We start from the raw sequence: 19,035 nt of genomic DNA, 5'->3' as shown, positions 1-19,035 counted from the left end.
ATGTAGTAGTTGAGGAACTTCCAAAGAGATGAAGACTATTAATGCCACTGTAATGGGTCCTGGAGAAATGACTTCTGAAATAGTGTCAAATCTATTTACGAAAAACAAGTTCAGACTGGAACACAGGCAAATAAGGATACTAAGATGGTAAGAGAAACGAAGAACTTGCAGGCTGAGACTAGAGTACCTGAACTTGTTTAGCCTAGCAAAGTGAAGTCTAAGAGAAAATATTCTAATTCAGAAACTGGGTGTAAAATCCAAGGAGGAAAAGTAGCCATTGAAAGTCAGGTAAAGGACCTGTGTTGGTGCAAGAACAAATAGACACAAATTAGTCATACAAACTGAGGTCAGAAATAAATCAGATGGTTTCTAGTCTTCAGAAGAGTTAGAGCAGTCTTCCTATGAGTACGGCTAAGCTACCAACTCAGTATTTGCCTGCCACAAAGAAGAAAGGGGAAGAGCACCTCCAACCTCTAGACCATCCATAGGCCTTTAGCTTCTAATACCAGAGCCCAGCAGTATTCCTTGCTGCTGGCTTGCAGGATGTGTTTTCCTTTCTCATTTTTTGACTCATCTGTCCCCACAGGAAGTTCCACTGGTAACTAAGCTTAAGGTAGTTAGAGAAGCTCCTTTTATAGCCAGTGGAGATGCATACTCTTTGAGGGCATATCATCCCATTTATCTTCGCCACTGAAATATCTTTCCTTCTTGCTGTTCAGTGGAACAGACTGATCTCATTTAGGAATTCTATTTCTTACTCCACCGACTTCTTGCTTAAAATACTCAGCTCTGTGTGAAAACTCACTGTCTTCACTCCCCACCACCCATGGTGGGGATACTTTTACTCCCTTTCACATTTTGCTGTTTGCACCTTCTGCCCATCAAATTCAACTTTTTAATAGTCCTTATCTCAGTAAAAAGAAGAGATTTAATGCTTTCTGGAAATGCCTTCATACACAGTATTCCATAAAGAAAAGAAATTGCTTTAAGTCTTTACCCAGGCTTTTTACTAAAAATGATCTTTCATTTTCACCTAATCAAATGATTCATTTTCTATCATCTTCTCAAAGTTATGCAGTGAAACAAGAAAAGCCAAAGCTATTCTTAAGTCATTATTGTGCAGACTGCATGTACTTATTCGTAGTTACTGCTTGAAAGTCTCAGTAAGTAAAATGTATATGGACAATCATCTCCATGAAAAAATTGTATTAATCCCACACTGTTATTCTTTGAGATACAACCCACATACATTCCATGACCTTTCTCATTATTTGAGGTTTCTTACCCAGCTGAGTTCTCAGTTGGTGAAATAACTCTTGCCTATGTTAACTCTATGGTGTTGGGACAGCTGGGTACTTCTGCTGGACCGTCCTCAAAAGGATTATTTTCCTATGCCTTCGGAAGGACACATGTACCGGAAAGCTGAACCTAGCTTCCTAACTTCAGCTAGTGTGCAACAGGTAACCATTTCTTCCTAGGTCAAACCTAAGTCCAATTTTTATCATCCGATAGGTATTTTGGTGGACCTAGATAATTGAACTGGAGGGGGGATTTACAGGTGGGAAGCCAGGCAATATAGTTATTGGCCCAGTGGTACAAAAGATGAGACAGGCAGGTGGGAGTGCAGTAGCAACTTTATAACTTAAAAATTTATCCAGAGTGATGGCTCATTCACATTATAGGTGAACAATAGGACTGGGGAAATAGTATTAATTTCCATTCTGTGTTTGGGGTGCTTTATTTGCATGTGCGCAGTGTTGTGTTGTATATGAAAGGACTTTGTTCATTGGCACTGCCCATATGTATTTACTTCTTTCAAGAAACACTTATTTCACGTTACATTTTCTTTAACAAAAAGCGTTTTGAGTCTAATCTGTCACGCTGCCTCAAGAACTAAAAGTGGTCAATGCTAACCTTTTAATTAAAGCTGTTTTCTTGTAATGACTGAAAGCTAGTGAAAGGTTTAAGCTATACTGGCTAAAATTCAAGCTAAAAAGTATTTGCTGGTCTTCCTTTAAACTCTGGTGTAAAGTAACTCTAATCACTACGTTATTTAATTCCACGCCAAAACCATATAGCCTGTTTTATTATTTTAAATATAGCTCCTCTGACCTTCTAATGAGGAATGTCCTACCCCTTCAGCCTCAGCTTCACTCCGCAAGCCACCACCCACCGCCCCGCTGCCGAAGCCTCCTGCCTAGCACCAACCGCCACGGGCCTGACCCCTCTTGGCTCCCAGTCCTCCTTCCCAAGTCAGGAATGCGTGTTCTCCACAGCGCAAGCCTTACTAAGGTGCCCCTGCCGCAGCACCGCCGGATTTTGAGGGACACTGTGGATAGCGGTTGCAGCAGCAACCACCCGTCGCATTCATCCGTCTGCTCTCCGGGGTTCAACACCTTCGGCCTTCCCCTCAGGGCATCGCCCTCCGGGGCGCACCCCCATGGCCTACACCGGCACCCGCGGACGCCACGCCGCGCCGCACGTCCAACCAGGCGGCAGCCCGGGGGCAGCGGCCCTTCCCTACTGCCGGTCGCCGCTTGTGTTTACCCGCTCCTCCCGGTAACGGCTGCCGCCGGGCACCGTCCCCATAGCAACGCCGGCGGCCTCGGCCGCGGCCCGAGCGGCGATGGCGGGGTCCGGCGCGGCTCACCCGGGGCAAGGTATGGGGGCGAGCGGTGAGGGACGCCCACCCGCCGGGCTCCTTGCGTCCCTCAGGGGCTCCACACAGCCGCTGGGCTCCTTGCGTCCCTCGGGGGCTCCACACAGCCGCCGGGCTCCAGGATCCCTCCCGCCTCCTACAGCAGCCCTGACGCCAGCCTCTGCCCCAGGCACGCCGCGGAGCGCGGGCAGGTCGGCGCCGTGCCGGGAGCGTCGGGCTCTCCTCAGGGACGAGGCCTCCCCGTGCTCGTCTCACTGCGGTGGCCCTCGGCCTCTCTAGGCTTGACGGGCGGGTCTGACACTCGCCTTTTTCGTCCGTTTAAAGAAGGTGTCTGGGGAGGGTTGCTGGGGGTTGTATGTGTGTGTCTGCCTGCCTGCCTGCGCATAGGGTTTTTAAGAGTGGGGTTAACTTCACAAGGAGAACCCGAGAGCCTTTTGTTGCAGTCACGACAGAGGCCTTCTGCAGTCAGTTCCTTGAGTTTCTAATAGAGCCAGGAATTAATTAAGATGACAAAAACCATTGTTTTCACCTGATTTCCCTATTTCCTTAAAACTTGAGAGTTGTCTTCTTCAATTCCCCCTTCCCCACTTCAGGGATTTAAATGAGTTAAAAGAATCTAATCATTCCTAGATAAGTTTATTTCAAATTACAGCATCCACAGCATATTGCATTTATCATTTGAGAGCTCAGTTTGGTGATTCTGTGTTTCTTTGCTAAGGTGTACCCCTTTGATACTAGTTGAGACCATGGGAGCGGCGTTGGCAAGAGCAGCTCAGTGGACTGCTGCTGGTTCTGCAACTGGCACACTTGAAATCACCCCTTTGAACGAATCTCTTTTAAATCAAATTATTAAGTTTGCGGAGGACTTCAGCACTAGGCATCCTCAGGAAGCAGCGTTTGTCTTCAGAGAGCCCCTTGAGTGGAAAACGCAATTGGGCTGTTCAGTATTTGAAGAGGGTTATGAGATCCAGTAAGTCTGAATTAGTCTGTTTTGAAATACTGAAGGTGAACTATGAAGCAAAACTGTGCTCATTTAGCATAAAGAAAGCCTTAGTGTATTTGGGAGGCTGAAATGGGTGGGGTTTTTACTGATATATATTGAAAATTTTCATTTAAAATTTGTAGGGTTTTCTGAGAGTTTGAGACTATTCTATATCTTGGTTGTGATACAGACCTGTTTAGTTAGTGATTTATACAATTTGCACTGTCTATTCCTAAGACTTTTTACAACGTGTCTAACAGTGATTAACCCTGTGATTTCTGTTAGTGTTAGGAGTGGCTCCTGTGTAGTGGGTTGACCTTGGCTGGCTGCCAGGTGCCCACCAAAGCCGCTCTATTACTCCCCCTCCTCAGCTGGACAGGAGAGAAAAATACAACGAAAAGCTCGTGAGTCGAGATAAGGACAGGGAGATCACTCATCTATTACTGTCATGGGCAAAGCAGACTCGACTCACAGAAATTAATTTATTGCCAATCAAGAGTCAGAGTAGGATAATAAGAAATAAAAACAAATCTTAAAACACCTTCCCCTCACCCCTCCCTTCTTCCTGAGCTTAACTTCACTCCTGATTTTCCTTACCTCCTCACCCCCAAGCAGCACAGGGGAACGGAGGGTGAGAGTTGCGGTCAGTTTATTTCACTGTTGTCTCTGATGCTCCTTCCTCCTCACAGTCATCCCCTGCTCCAGTGTGGGGTTCCACCCACAGGAGACAGTCCTCCGTGACCTTCTCCAATGTGAGTCCTTTCCACAGGCTGCAGTTCTTCATGAACTGCTCTAGCATTGGTCCTTTCCATGGGGTGCAGTCCTTCAGGAACAGACTGCTGCAGCATGGGTCCCCCACGGGGTCACAAGTCCTGCCAGAAAACCTGCTCCAGCATGGGCTCTTCTCCACGGGTTACACATCCTGCCAGGAGCCTGCTCCAGTGCAGGCTTCCCATGGGGTCTCAGCCTCCTTTGGGCACATCCACCTGCTGATTTTCAGTGAATAAATGGGTTTACCTTGGAAGTTTTCTGAAATACAGTTTAAAGAAACTGTATATGCTTTATCATGTGAAGCTTGAGTAACATTCAAGATTCTTCTCTAAAATTTGCTGTTTATTAAAGTTCTTATTTTAAAAAGATATAATTTAATTTTTCTAGTGGAGCAACTGTTCAGTCTGAAGCCAAAGGTAAAGATGGCCAGCCATTGCTTCTCCTCACGGCATCAACTCTCAGAGTTCGCAGTTTTGACCAGCTGTCCCGTTTGCTACAAATTGCTATGGAAAAAAAGTTAAAGGAAGCACAGGCATGCCTTGAAGGTTTCATTTCCTCTTTTTTTTTTCATCTTTCCTCTCTCTTAAAAAGTATGTCTTCTTCAATTCATGTTTATGAAATGTGAAGAAAGGCATGCCTTCATTTTAAGTATATAAGAAGGTGTTGATTCATGAAGGTGGCTAAAGGTGCTGATCCAGAACTTAACGAAGTTTCTATTTTTCTTTTATTTTCAGAGAAATCAGTAACAGACAAATCTGGAATAAAGTTAAAATAAAACTGTTGAATCTCATATACAAATTCATGTGTACTGAGCTACCACAACAGACAGTAGGTTTAAATTTCTGAAAAAGAATGTCTTATTGGAGACTAATAGCAGTTTTTCTTATGTTTGTAGTTTAATACTCCTTTAAAATGTTAAATCCTCAGAAAATAGCCAAAGAAAAACTTACATGCTTAAGACATTCTTAGCTGCACAAGGTTCAGAGTGAGCACTTCCAGGTCCTTCTCACAATGGCTTTTAAAATACAGGTACGAGTACTTCTACTGTGTCATATTCAAGTCCTAGATTTTCAAACTGACAAGAAGACCCTTAATATGCTAAACTGGATATCCTCCTCTCATTGGAAGTAGAAGAGATCACTAATATTCTTTGATAATATTAGTAGAAATTGCATCTGCAATACTAAAATATAAATGCTTATACTGGATCAAACTTCAGATCCGTGTAATCCAGGGTCCTGTCACTGACAGTGATCAACCATGAATAATAGGGAAGAATAATATGGACAGGATATCATGCAGAGGCGTTCACAGATGCATGGGACTTCATTTGCAGGAGCAGAGCAAAATGTTTTTGTAAAACCCATTGACATCCAGTTATGTCACTGTTTACCAAAAAGAACAGCTGGCATAGCTGAAGAAGTAATGGAGCCATTGGGAATGCTGCTAGAAAATGTGAAAGATGTTTTTTGACAGTAAATCATATTTCCAAAATGATCAATTTTCAGTGAGTTAAACCCATTGATTTTCTGTTTTGGTGATCAGCCAAGCATATTTTCTGGAAAGGGGGCTGTTGGTAAAGGGAGGTATTTAATATTCACCTCTTGGTTGAATGAATCTTAATCTTTGTTGTGAAAAGCAATTTTGTTTGCTATGAAAAATTTCTTTTTGTTCTTAATGTTTTCGTATTTTTTAAAATGCATTTCAAATTACAAGAGGTATATGAAAGACTACATCATAAAGTAATATTTGATGAATAACTATGCACATTATTAAAGTTCTTATTGTAAATTAATAGCATCAAAATTATTCAGCAATTGAGATTAAAAGTGTTTGTCTTGCCTAATCATTTTTAACATAGTATCACATTATATGATTCTGTTTCATGTTTACAGCTAACAGAGATCCTATAATGAAAATTCTTGGCCCTGAATGTGGGACTGTTGAAGGAGAAGATATGTCCATGTTGCATTTACTTGAAAAAGTGAAAAAAGATGATGACCCTGAAACAGAGATGAAAATGAAAATCTGTCGTCTTCTTCATCAGCTTGATTTGCAACTGCTTAATAGTTCTTTGAAACACATTTCACAGTGAGTGCATTTCAAGTGGAAGCTAAGCATGTCAGCCAGTGGGTTTTTTTCAATTGTTAAATCAGATTGGTTTCAACCCACAACATGTGCTTTTGGTGTGACATGAAGAAATTTATTGAAATAACTTTCACTGTTCACTAAAAACCCCATTTTTTTTCTAAAGATTTTGCTGTAGGTGTGGGTATGCAAGTGTGTGCCCGCGAGTGTGGGGTTTTTTATTGCATATGTTTTGCGTTTTGGTAGCAAATTGAAGTCATTTGTACAAACAACAAAGTTGCAGTTAAATATTTTCAAGGAAATGTTTGTTTCTTCATGGAAGCATATTAAGTATTACATTGAGTCTGTTTTGTAGTTGTAACTAAGCATAACTTCATATTAGCTATAGAGCTAAAATTTCACTAAACTACAATGACAATGGAAGTTGACCCATTTCCAGATTTTTGTTGCTACTATTAAGACTCAATGTAAAAGAAAAAAATTGTGTAATATTCTCCTTTCATTTCTCCGAGTACATCCTTTTGATGAATACATTTTAGAACATTTTCTGTTAATTGCAGAGACGTAAGACTTAATCCAGCTGCTATAAATAACGAAGTGAATCTTCTCAAGAATTTCTCTGGGAGAGGAGAAGATACAGTACTGGAATCATTGGAGTATACATCAGGTCCACATCTGATCATATCTCATGTTTATATATACCCTTATCAATTAATTAATTAATTAATTATCTTTATTAATTAATTTCCATAATAAACTTAAAGTGTTTATTTGTACTTTAAAGTTAATGCTGTTCTTCAGCCTTTACTTACAGTAATAATCTCCAATTAGATGAATATCTTCAGGGGAAGTAGAGGAAGTGAACTGAGTCCCTGATCCTGAAAAGTGCTAAGCACAGTTGCAGTTCTTGGTTGGATTGGGCCACAGGTCACAGAGCTTTGAATGATTAATTCCTAATAGTATGAATTCATAAGAGTAAGATATTGTTTTGGGAATTTGATTTGTATACATGTTATATTAATCATCAAGCATAACTATTAAAAAATACTTTTAAACTGGATAAAACCACTAATGCTAATTCATTACAGATTACATGTTCTGTAATGGATGCCGAGCTCCTCCCTGGAGACAAGTGCATGGAGAAATTTGTTATTTAGTCATCAAACCACATGACACTGATCCTTTGTATATCACTTGCAGCACAGCAGGAGTGTTTTTAAATGGAGTAAGTAATAATAAAGGATATCATGGAGTAATGAATGTTTTTATGTGCTAAAATAAAAAATCAATCAGGTTTAGGGTAGTGGTATTGAGGCTGTAAGACCTGCAGAGCTAGTTTATTGGTACAGAAGGAGAAGACACAGTAATAAATGTATGCTAGTTTTCCTATATGTTTTGAGTGCTTTTTCTATAAGTTTTATACTAGGAGTGTGTTCTGCACTCTTTGCTAGCAGTGTTTGTTTAAACATGCCCTAACAGTCCTTCACACTATTCCTATTCAAAGGTACTGTGGGACTAGATGCCTTTCTAGTGCCTCATTGCTCTTGATCTGAGATGTAATATTGTATGTGGCTAATATAGCTTGCTTTTGTCTTTTTATCAATGATAAGGAGTTCTTTCTCTTTTCAGTGGAAGCTTTTTAGAAATTATTTATCTCTCTTCTTCTACTTTTCATTTTGGTTACCTCTTTCCCTACATATAGGTTTTATTTAGGCATAATAGTCCTTATGTGTGTTGAGCAGTGACCAGAGCTCTTACATTCATTTTGAAGAGACACTGATGTCCATCAGGCGTAACTCCACAAATTGATTTCCTGAGAGTTAAAAAATCCAGGGAAATTTTGACTTAGCATGTTTTCAGTGGATGAAGTTCATAAAGCTTAGGCTAGTCAGGTCGTATTATTTTCTGATCCTTTTAGACATCTGCCATACTGCACTGGAAGCTCATATTTACTTGGTTGTTTGCCATAAGCCATAAATTCTTTTCAGTAGAACTATACACAGTACAATTAACTGATAGGAATTACTTGCAGAATTCTGTGTAAGATCTTGATTATCTGTTGGGATCCATGGAGATGATCCATGCATCTTTACAAAGCATTATTGAAGTTTGGTGGACTCTGCTGAGCATGAGACTTCTGTACCTAATTCATTACAGTATGACCTCTGTGCTCTTTAGCACTATTTTATAATGCAGATTAAAATACCTGTGTAAGGCAATACTATTATAATTTTAAATTTATTCTTTTTTTAAGGGTCAGCAAAAGGGTAAAGATGACATTGACTATGAAAGAAAAAGTGATGTATATAAAGATATTGTCACATTTTTAAGGGAGAGATCACCTAGATTTGTAGAAAATATGGCTAAACAGGTATGTATTTACTGATTCTGGGTGTATATTCTACTTTGTACAAACATACATTGTATATTGGTAAGAATTACATTATAAACGTGGCTGAACATTTATGTTCTTCATCAAAGATAAATCTGTGATTAAATGAAGAATTTTAAACACTCTGAAATGCATTTATTATTTTTCTTTGGGTTTGTTTCAGTTTCTACTAAATATGTTCCTTTTGTAAATAGCAAATAATACACTATTTCACGTATTGTTCTGTCATACCTTATGAGGTTTGATCCAACATGTGAGGTCAGCTTCTAATTTTGCATAAAAAGTTTTGCTCGTCTTCGGGTGTTATTCTTTATGGAGCACTGGAAGTACTAAAGCAGGAAAATATGATCTCCTTACGGAAAAGGTCAAGTTTTTATGACTATTTTTCTGTGATCAAAACCACTTACATTTTTATCTTCATTCTTTGTAACCCAAATATAAATAACAGCCCAACATTTTTACAAGAACTGCCTGATCTAAGTATCAGAGCTGAGTTTAGCATCCAGCTTACACACTATGTGTTGCTTCAGCCACTGTAACAGGCAAGTGTTTTGGATTTTATTTAGAGCTCTATATTAGCCAGAATCACACAATGCCACTACAATTTTAGTTGTTTCATCATTCCTGATAAAAACTCTTTTTTTTCAGATTTCTGATGTGGTTATAACAGATTAATAACTTGGTGGTAAAAATCATTACAGGCTAAAACCTGTTGAAAGTTTTATTGTGGTTATTTATATGCAATTTTAATTATTGCAAGAAGGAAGTAATTAACAGGGAAATTTTCTTATTCTTTAGTTTTGATTTTCTAGGATGTAGGGCTGATATTTGTTTCTCTTGAGATACAGATATTTGACAGTTCTGAAAGAACAGAGCATTTCAAGTTGTACACATAAATACAGTAGCTTATATTAACAGTAATGGAATTAAATTTGTAAGTTGTTCTGTTTGAAAGTGCAGTAAGTTCCAAAATGTGTTTTATTTATCCCATAGGCAAGTATTTTTTTAATGTTATATCTACATATTGGTATTGGTTTACATTTCATAAATGTGACAATATATGAATGTTTTCAGACATAATTGCTGGTTTAATGTATTTTCAAAGTGATTTGGCTTCATTTGATGGTCATGAAAGGTAAAATATGGTAATATTGTAATAATTTTTTACAGTTCTAATCCTAAATGTTAATATAGATGAATGTTAATATCGATAATAGAGATAATATACCTTTACTGGTTTTCTGTTCTTATAAAGATACTGTAGCTATTCAAGAAATGTGTACACTTACTAAATAAGAGTAAATAAACAGAATTTATCCTGTTTTCCTTCAATTGTCATTTAAATCACTTAGTATTCCTTGACTGTGTAAATAAGTTTATGCTGAAGAGTATAAATTATACCTTTTTAATGGTTTAGGAATATCATATCATATTGCCTTGCTGAAGAGCTGGTTTAGTACATTCTGCATTCTAAAACTAGAATTTAAACAAGTTTAATACTGTAGAGCTGCAGAGCATTTGTTTTTGAGAGAAAATCTCTACTCTAAAACTGAAAAGCAGAGAAAATCTGTATTTCCAAGGTTGCCTATATGAAATAAATTATGACTGGAAATAGTTTTGATTTTTTTTTCTGAGGAGAGGAGAGCTTCAAAAAGCTCATTACGTAGACATACATTGCAAAACCAATTAACTTTTAGAATATCTTCTTGGCCTTGTTTAAGCTAACATTTAGAATTGCTGTGTTGGCATATAGTGCTGTAGGAAACATACTTTTTAACGTGTGCCTAGCTGGTCAAGCTACAGCATCAATTCCCCTGTGATTTGTCTAGTTTATTGTTAAAGTGTCTTGTCTAGAGTACATTTTCAGAATGAGAGAATTAGCACGAGTTAGTTTATGATTAGACAGTTGAGTCAGCAAGCCTGGAACAGCCGATTCACATCAGGGACTAGTCAAAAACAGACCATACTGTGACAGTCTCCTTAAAACTGCCTTGAATCAGATACATAAAGGAATGTCTTCACCTATCTGGTAGTGACAGCTGCAATAATAACAATAATAATAAGTAATGATCGTATGCTGTCTTTCCTGTAAAAATTGAATATGTTCCAATAGAGAATAAGAGTTGACAAGAGTCTTTTCTGTTCTGGGTATTTTTGATCAGCCATGGTACTAGACACAGACAGCTGAAGGATTGGTAGGTGCCACTCAGCTCCATTCTTGTATGTGACTTGTTCAACAATGTTTTGTCCTGAGAGACAGAAGATGAAAAAACTGAAATGGAATGTGTTTATATTAATTCTAAACTATATCAAATTAAATTACTTGGAACTGAAGTCTAGCAGTTTATCATAGCCTATTTTCAGTTTTATGTTCATTATTTTTTTGTGGGAATTTTTTGTAAATCCTTTATGCAGGGAAATAGTTTTTATATAAATGATCCATTGAAAGCAGAATGACTGACACTGCAATTCTAGATCTTAAAACTCATTTGGAATTAGGTTCTATAAAAGTGCTTGTGTCACAAATTATTTAACATATTAGAAATTGAACAACACCCAATTTTCAACTATGTTCAAGAAGTTCCAAGTTTAGCTAGTTCGTTTGTTTCAAAAACTTTAATTTGCACACAGTAACAGCTACTTTCCAGATTAACATTTCATTCTTTTAAAGGCAATCTGATTTTATGCTTATAATCTAATTCTACCTTTAATACATACAATTTTTAAGCACGGCATCCTGGAATTGTGCTTATAACTTATTGTTTTAATATGCATTATTCATATAGCAATATGACTGACAAACTGTCTCCTTCTTTTATTAGGAATATAATTTTTTTAAAGAACCAACATATGAGAAGAATTATCAGCGTATGGAAGTAGTTGATGCTAAGGTCTCTGGCCAGTCCCAGAACCTTTATGATCTTACAGAAAAGAATGTATGTGAGAAAGTGAAAAGTTCTGCAGCAAGAAGGAGATCCATTGACAAGAAAAAGCTAGAACCATCTATGAAGTGGAAGAATACTGGGCTTTCTGCTTCCCACAGATAAGTAGTTATCTTTATAACTGATTTTTCTTGTAGATCTCTCTAAACTGTGCTAATGATTGGACTGCATGTTATAGGTTTGCATTATTATCTTAAGTTAGGAGCAATAAAACAAAATTTACTACATGTCAATTTCTAAGAAGAGAGTACAGACTACCAAAGAGTTTTCTTCCGTCATGCAACAACTTTGATGATGTTATGTCATTTCCACAGCAGGGCAGGGAAATATCTTGCAACCATCTGCAGTACTGGTCCTCCAGGACTGTGATATTATCATATTTTTGGTGTAAAATGCCCTTTAAAGCAAGACAGAGTAGACAATCTAATCTAAACTACACTTTCTGAGGGAGGCAAAAGAGATCCAGGATGGAAAATTAAGATGACTCTTACTTATACTATCAATTTTTAATGATTTCATATTATATGAGCCACTTTTCTAGCTCTGCTTAGCAACAGTCTTCACTAATGAGATTATCTCAAAGTTTGGACACCCAAAAATAGAGTATACATGTATTGGATATTGTTGGATTTGTCTTCTGAAATCAGAACTCCATTCTGATTTCATGTTTCCTGATTTTGTGTTAATGGAGGAAGAAGAATATCTGAAGGAAAGGCTTTGATTACCACCCTACAAAAAAAAGGCAGTATCTTCTCAAGTCTGCCAGTTTGACATCTTGCAAGAAACATTTTAAGAGATTTTGGATGTGACCTACAGTCATCAGTTAAAAAGATGTGGTTTTCCAGGGACAAGAGCTTATCTTTTTCCACAGTCATTGTTAGAGTCTAGATGTAGTGAAATTGGCTGTAATCATGAGTAGTATTCTCTTTTATTGTTGTGACTGTGATAGTATGACCAGCCCAGGCTCGACATTTTGTTTTCACAGCATTGTAAATTAGGGACAAAAAAGCACCAGAGATTGTGCCCAGCTAGGCCTCGGAGTCTTCTTTGGAATATGAGGAAAGCAAGGTATATTATATTCAGCATGATCAAATCTCTGGAATAGCTCAAGTGTGTGTAAGAACTAGGCAGACTAGAACTCTTCTGCCTGGAAAAAAGTTGACTGGGGGACGATAAGACAGATACAAAAAATCATTAATGGAGATGGTAAATAGGGAACAGATAGTTACTGTCTGTTCTAATACAAGAATAAAGGGCATCAAATGAAAATAAGGCAGTGAGACCAGTTCAGAACAAAGGGAGAGATTTCTTCATACAACACATGGCTAAGCTCTCAAATTCTTTGCCACAGCATGGTAGACGCCATTTGTTTATGTGAGTTCACATTCACGGAAGAAAAATCCATCCAAAACTATTAATGCAAGGACAATCAAGAGTTCCCTGAATCACAATTTGCTGAAGAATATTCTGGAAAAAATAATTTCCATGTTCTTCCATTATTCTTCTACTGTTACCTAGATAGCTGCTATTGGTCATGATTGGAGATGGTATCCTAGGATAAATGGACCTGTGGTCTGTCTGCATATACTCATTCTTTGTTCTTGTATCACATACAGGTCAGCATAATATAATTTTTCTAATATTTCACTATTTTATTAAAGCAAAATTAGTCAGTTAAGACAGAGCATACTTTCTTTTTCATGATCGTAAGCTCATATGTACTGACATATGTGTCCAATCATAGCTTTTTGGTTCTATGTATATATATAATAATTTTTTTTCAATAAAAACAAATATTTTAGTGACAAGGCCGCAAAAAAAGATACTGAAGAAGAAGGGAGAAGTAGTACTGTGTCTCTGAAAATCAAAAAGAAAGCCAGTGGCATTTCTTCTGAATCTGTTAAAATACAACGAGCTTCAAAATGGTATGGGTTACTTATTTTTCTTCCTTCAATTTTTTTATTTTCATTTTCTGTATCTACAGTAATTATCACCATACTTAGTATTTGGTAGCATCAATTATATTTTTCTAATTCTGTTATCAGGCAGTGTTGTCATACCTGTTTAAAATGTGCTTGTTCATATTAGATTATAACTGTTTAAAATGGGTGATGCTGTTTACTTGTTTTTAGTAAAACATCAGGCAGGTTTGAAGACATTAGTGAAAGTTCGTCAGAGACTGAGGAAGATGAAGAACAGCCTGTACGTCATCAGGAAGGAAACACCGATTTGCCATCAGAATACTGGGGAATTCAGAAACTTGCAAAATATTTAAAGGTAAATAAGAAGCGTTGATAAATTTTATAAAAAAAAAAAAAAACAAACTACTCTTTACCTTCTACATCTGAGGACACCAGACCAGCTCCTCATCCTTTCCACCTTCCATATATTTTAGAATAGCCCTGCTATGTAGTATGTTCAAATCCTGGAACTGTGGACTTTCCTATCACACACCCGTTTCTCCTGCATTTTTTTTATCTGCTATTTTTGGCTTACATAGACCCTTAGATTAAACCATCTGTTCAGTGTTATTTAAAACTTAAGATGGTATAATTTCTTTATTAATTATTGGGTTTCTGTTTTGCTTTTTGGGTGAAACTTTCCAAGATATTTCTTTATGTGGATAATAACTTTCAAGAGTTTTTATTAAAACTGAATACTTGCCTAAAGTCTTTCATCAACTATGATTAATGCATGACTGAAGTAATTCTAACGTGGTCTTGTGTCTGGATAGATGCTGTTAGTGGACAAGAAAATGTATGATAAACAGGCATCCTCTAAAACGAAAAAAGGGGTTTTTTACACAGACTTGTTGAAAATCTTTTGGAACCTGTAAATATAGATGTTTAGAATTCTGTGTATGTCTGAAACACGTAAAAAAACCAACAACCCTGTACTATTCTGGAAAATTCTAAAACTAATTATGTTTTTCCCTCAGGAGAAATTCCTTTACAAGTTTGTACTGGAATTTATGTACTGTAAGTTACTAATAAAAGCGCTGGTTTATTTGGTTTTTTGAGTCCAGCTACAGAGTATACACATCCGACTGATAAAATGATGGTGCTGGCGTTTGGTACAGCAGAAATACTTGTGAGGAATAAGAAAAGCTTTGGCTCCTTCCAGTCCTTTAACCATTCTAGAAGAGTAACTCAGTCTTTTAAACAGTGTTCAGTGCACTCTTACTGCTTGTTCTCAGTTCATGTAACATTCAGCATGTAACTTGCTCAGGCTATCCACTAATGCTGAACACACAATATATACTTTTTGCATGATGATACAATTGTTTCTATTTGCATGTAATTACATTCAAGGTGGTGTTTTCAAATCTTTCAGTCTACTAATAGCTTCCTTCTGTCTGTCTTATGGACCATCTCTTTGTACTTTTATGAGACCTCAGAGAAATAAACGTGCTATTTAGTAAAGACCCAAAGTCCTCCTGGAGAGGATACTTGAAATTCATTACTGTTGATGAACTCCCAGAAATCTTTTCATTGGCCCATTTATGGACCACCCTCTTTACCGACAAGGCTCTTCTCTCCTGGTTACATAATTCTCAAACTCCCTTTCGTCTCTAGATCCTTCATATAATCATGTTTAGGTTTTAGTATTGGACTTGTTTCAATACTGAAACATATCTACACTTGCATGAAACCATTCTGAATGAAAAGTGAGAATGGCAAATAGGAAAATATATTTTTCATGCTCCTCTTTTAGAAATGAGTATATTTTGTTCCAGTTGTCAACAAGCAAAATTACTTAATGGCTTAGAACTAGAAAAAGAAAGGGGAGCATTTTTGATCAAATTGTAAGTACCTGTTAAGAAGTGTTTATAATACAAAATTCCATAATATGAAAAAGGTTTGTTATGAAAATTCAAATGTATACTTGTTTATGTATTCATGCACACCCAAGTCTTCCAATAGTTCTTTAAATATTAAACAAAGTACTTTAAGATGTACTTAAAATAGTTCTTTGTTGATTCTTAGCTACGTAAAGCAAGAAATCCCTAGTGTCAGATAAAGCTGAAAAGAGATGCCTCAGTGGCATTTCAACCACAGACAGTGGTTGAAATGTTTTATTGATGGAGTGCTACTTTAGCTTGCACATGGAATTCATTTTAATTCAAGTATAAATACTGCACTTCTGGCCAGACTTAGGAGATTTTTTGGCATTCTTGTTGTTCATGTAGGCAAGTGTTCATGACACATGCAACAGAAGAGAAAATAAATTTATGACTACGATATTTAAGTATCTACAAGCATATTTATATAGAAGCACAAATTTCAGAGAGCTTGTGTGTCTTCAAAGGTACTATACATGGTTTGCACGTCTTAAAAATATAATAAAATACCTTAAGTAATAGATGTTTGAGATACCAAGTTAGAAAATACAATGATTTGTAGATGCAACCATTTTTTTAACATCTGCTAAAGTAAATGTGAATCACAATTCAGCAAGACTCTGTAAAAGATAAATTTGCAAACACAAAACTTCCATAAAACCTGAAAGATACCTAGGTTTTATACCAATGTTAGATTACCATTAAAACTTAAAAAGGCGGTTGCTTCCTCTATAAAGCAAACTTGCTAGATCCTGTGAATTTTGCCTGTAGGCTATGTATTTTTATACCTCTTCATGGAAAGAAAATTCTAGTGCAGGGGAAATGCCCTTCTGACTTTTTGCCCTTCTCCATTCCCTGTCCTTTCTGGGAAAGAGCAGCCATGTTGGAATTGCTCCACTGGGAAGCAGCTGCTTCTGTGGTCTGGCTCCTTGTCCTACCTTCAAGCTTCCCAGGGCTGTGAAGCAGAAGATTGAACATGTATGCTCTTGCCATGTCTCCCCATCGACTTAAGAATGGGCAGCGAAGATAGACCAGTGAGCTTGGTGATGACGTTGTCTTAGGCATCTTTTGGGGCTAGAGTAGATAACATTGGAATGAAGTGTTCTGTTGATGTTTGTAACTGAGATTCACTCAGGAGAGCCTGCTTCAGATTTCACACTATTTATTAAAGTAGTGCTTATGAAGTATTAGATTTCTAGTGGAAGGACTACATTTTACATGTGAAAAAATTTAGGAATAGGGTGAAGGGGTCACATTTTACAATGATCTTTTTACTAGAAATGGGGAATATCAGGTAGACGTGCAGAGCTGTGGCAGAGCTTTGGCTGTTCACTGAAAAAAAAAAAGGAGAAAAAAAAAGGTGAGAGCTGGGCACAATGCTTTGTGCTGCCTGCTGTTGAGCACTGATTATTGCCAGTTTTAAGATAAAATTGAGATGTTGAGAGGTGAATTGGGGCTGGTGACTGTGCCAGGAATAACTCCAATCTCCAGAATAAGTCTTTAATCCCTTAAGCCCTTGTGCTGCTTGGTTTTGGTTCCCTGTAAGGGTGTGATTTATATGTACACCTATGCCAGGGTGAGCTTTGGATAGAGTTCTGCAGGACCACGTCAGTTACAGAATTCTTCCTTCAGCTTCTTATCTGGAAAGCCATTCTAATTTTGGCTATATTTCAGGGATACACTAGTGAAACCAGTCAAATCTCACGCTTCATGTAAAATATCCACTAATTTCATATCTGTTTTGAATTACTCCAGTTCAGACGACTTCATTCTCAGAACAGCATTGTGTTTCTTTTCTACTTTGGAATCATAGGTGGACAAACCTGCTGTATCTCCCCAGGTGTTTGCATCTTGTGCCAGGTCCAGGAGCTGGGGAAAGGCTGTGGCACTGCACAGGAGCTAGGGAGGATGTGCCCTGATTATGGCCTTGAACACCAGCTCCCAGGTGTCCATGTGCCCTGGTGCTGCATAGCAGTTGATGGCTGGGAAGGGAGGACGTCTGTCCCATGACTCAGTGAAATCTCATTCACTGGACAAGGAAAAGGTTGAAAGAACTGTGGGATACACTGGGTATTCAGGTCTGCTCCACAGCTGCATTTTGGCAGGAACTTTGGAAGACTGCTACATTCAAGCAACATTCCTGTAGCTGGCAGGAGGCCTCTCTGTATTGGGCTTACATTACAAAAAGATGGCAAACAGACCAGGGAGGCAGGAATATACAGGAATATTCTTTCTGGTCTTTGCCTCTTTCCTTTTCTTTCTCTCCAACCCCTCTAAAAGTCCTCACTTATTTCTAGGCAATTGGGTCAAGGAAATGAAAGTCTGAAGAGACCAAAGCTATGGGTCTAGTTCTTACAGTGTATGTATTGCAGTGAGTATTGGCTGGGCAAGACCTACTGCCCATCACTTCTGCTTCCCCTTTGCAGTGTGAGCAGAGCTGAGCCAGGAGGATGTAGTGTGATTGCTGCACCGCAGACAGTTTACTTCCTCTTCTCAGGAAGCTCAAATTTGTCAGTTAGGGAAATACAACTATGTATTGGCTTGCAGGAAGGAATAGTGGATCCCCAGCTAGCTCTTTGTACATGGAAGGCACTAGCATTGCCCCCCCAACACCTTGGGGAAGAAAGGTACAGGTTAGAAGTGCAGAAAGTCAGACAGTGAAATGATGCATGGAGGCTCTGCCGGGAGCTAAGATGCAGGATCTGAAATGAGAGGTTCATGTAAATATTGTTGATAAACAGTATGGGATAGTTTTATTACCCAGAAAGAGACAGGAAGACATCTGGAGGTTGGAATTCAGGGGCTTGGGGCAAGCCAGGGTGCAGGAAATCCATGTATGCATGAAGGGTAGGAATGTGGACAAGGAAGGTTCAACCTATTACAGAAACAGGGAGCCTATTTCAGAACATTTGAGGACTAAATCTTAAATGGCAGTTGCATGTGTGGGGGGAGTTCTTTTGCACTCTGTGTGCAAGGTTTGCAATGTGACATTTCTCTGCTTGGAGGGGAAGAAGGAGGCAGTCAACAACTGCTTGCACACTTCCCTGCTATGCATTAATATAGAGTCAGTCACAGTTTATCTCTAAGGTGAGACTTGTCATATCTGAGGTCTAAGGTTTTAGATATCTGAAAAATAGATGTCTTCCTCATAAAGAGGAAGGTAGAAAACATCCAGCCTTTCAAAATAAATTATTGCTTTCTTGTGCAAATGAAAATTGTGTAGCAGTCTCAGCCCTCCTGTGGTTTAACAGGTGGTGTATACAGCAACTCTTTTATATGAACCAATTATAAATTTATGGCACTTGCAAAGATATTGATGTGGCTTGTAGATTTTTCTCAAAATTTGCATGAAATAGAGGA

The 19,035-nt window shown here is 38.0% G+C and overlaps 1 protein-coding gene across 1 annotated transcript in view; it reads left to right on the top strand.

Moving 5' to 3' along the window:
• The first annotated feature begins 3,390 nt into the window (after positions 1-3,390).
• ODAD2 (outer dynein arm docking complex subunit 2) overlaps positions 3,391-19,035 on the top strand; it is a 91,930-nt gene continuing 76,285 nt past the window's right edge. The window contains exons 1-9 of the mRNA XM_052804928.1: positions 3,391-3,629; positions 4,800-4,957; positions 6,308-6,503; positions 7,061-7,167; positions 7,589-7,725; positions 8,755-8,871; positions 11,715-11,935; positions 13,622-13,759; positions 13,967-14,111. Of these exons, the coding sequence (XP_052660888.1) occupies positions 3,406-3,629; positions 4,800-4,957; positions 6,308-6,503; positions 7,061-7,167; positions 7,589-7,725; positions 8,755-8,871; positions 11,715-11,935; positions 13,622-13,759; positions 13,967-14,111 (1,443 nt within the window). The 5' untranslated portion in view covers positions 3,391-3,405. The remainder of the gene's footprint in view (positions 3,630-4,799; positions 4,958-6,307; positions 6,504-7,060; positions 7,168-7,588; positions 7,726-8,754; positions 8,872-11,714; positions 11,936-13,621; positions 13,760-13,966; positions 14,112-19,035) is intronic.

Source organism: Harpia harpyja, chromosome 1 (assembly GCF_026419915.1).
Source record: "Harpia harpyja isolate bHarHar1 chromosome 1, bHarHar1 primary haplotype, whole genome shotgun sequence".
Lineage (NCBI taxonomy): Eukaryota > Metazoa > Chordata > Aves > Accipitriformes > Accipitridae > Harpia > Harpia harpyja.
The sequence above is the reverse complement of the archived record's forward strand: the minus strand, read 5'-3'. Positions and strand labels throughout refer to the sequence as shown.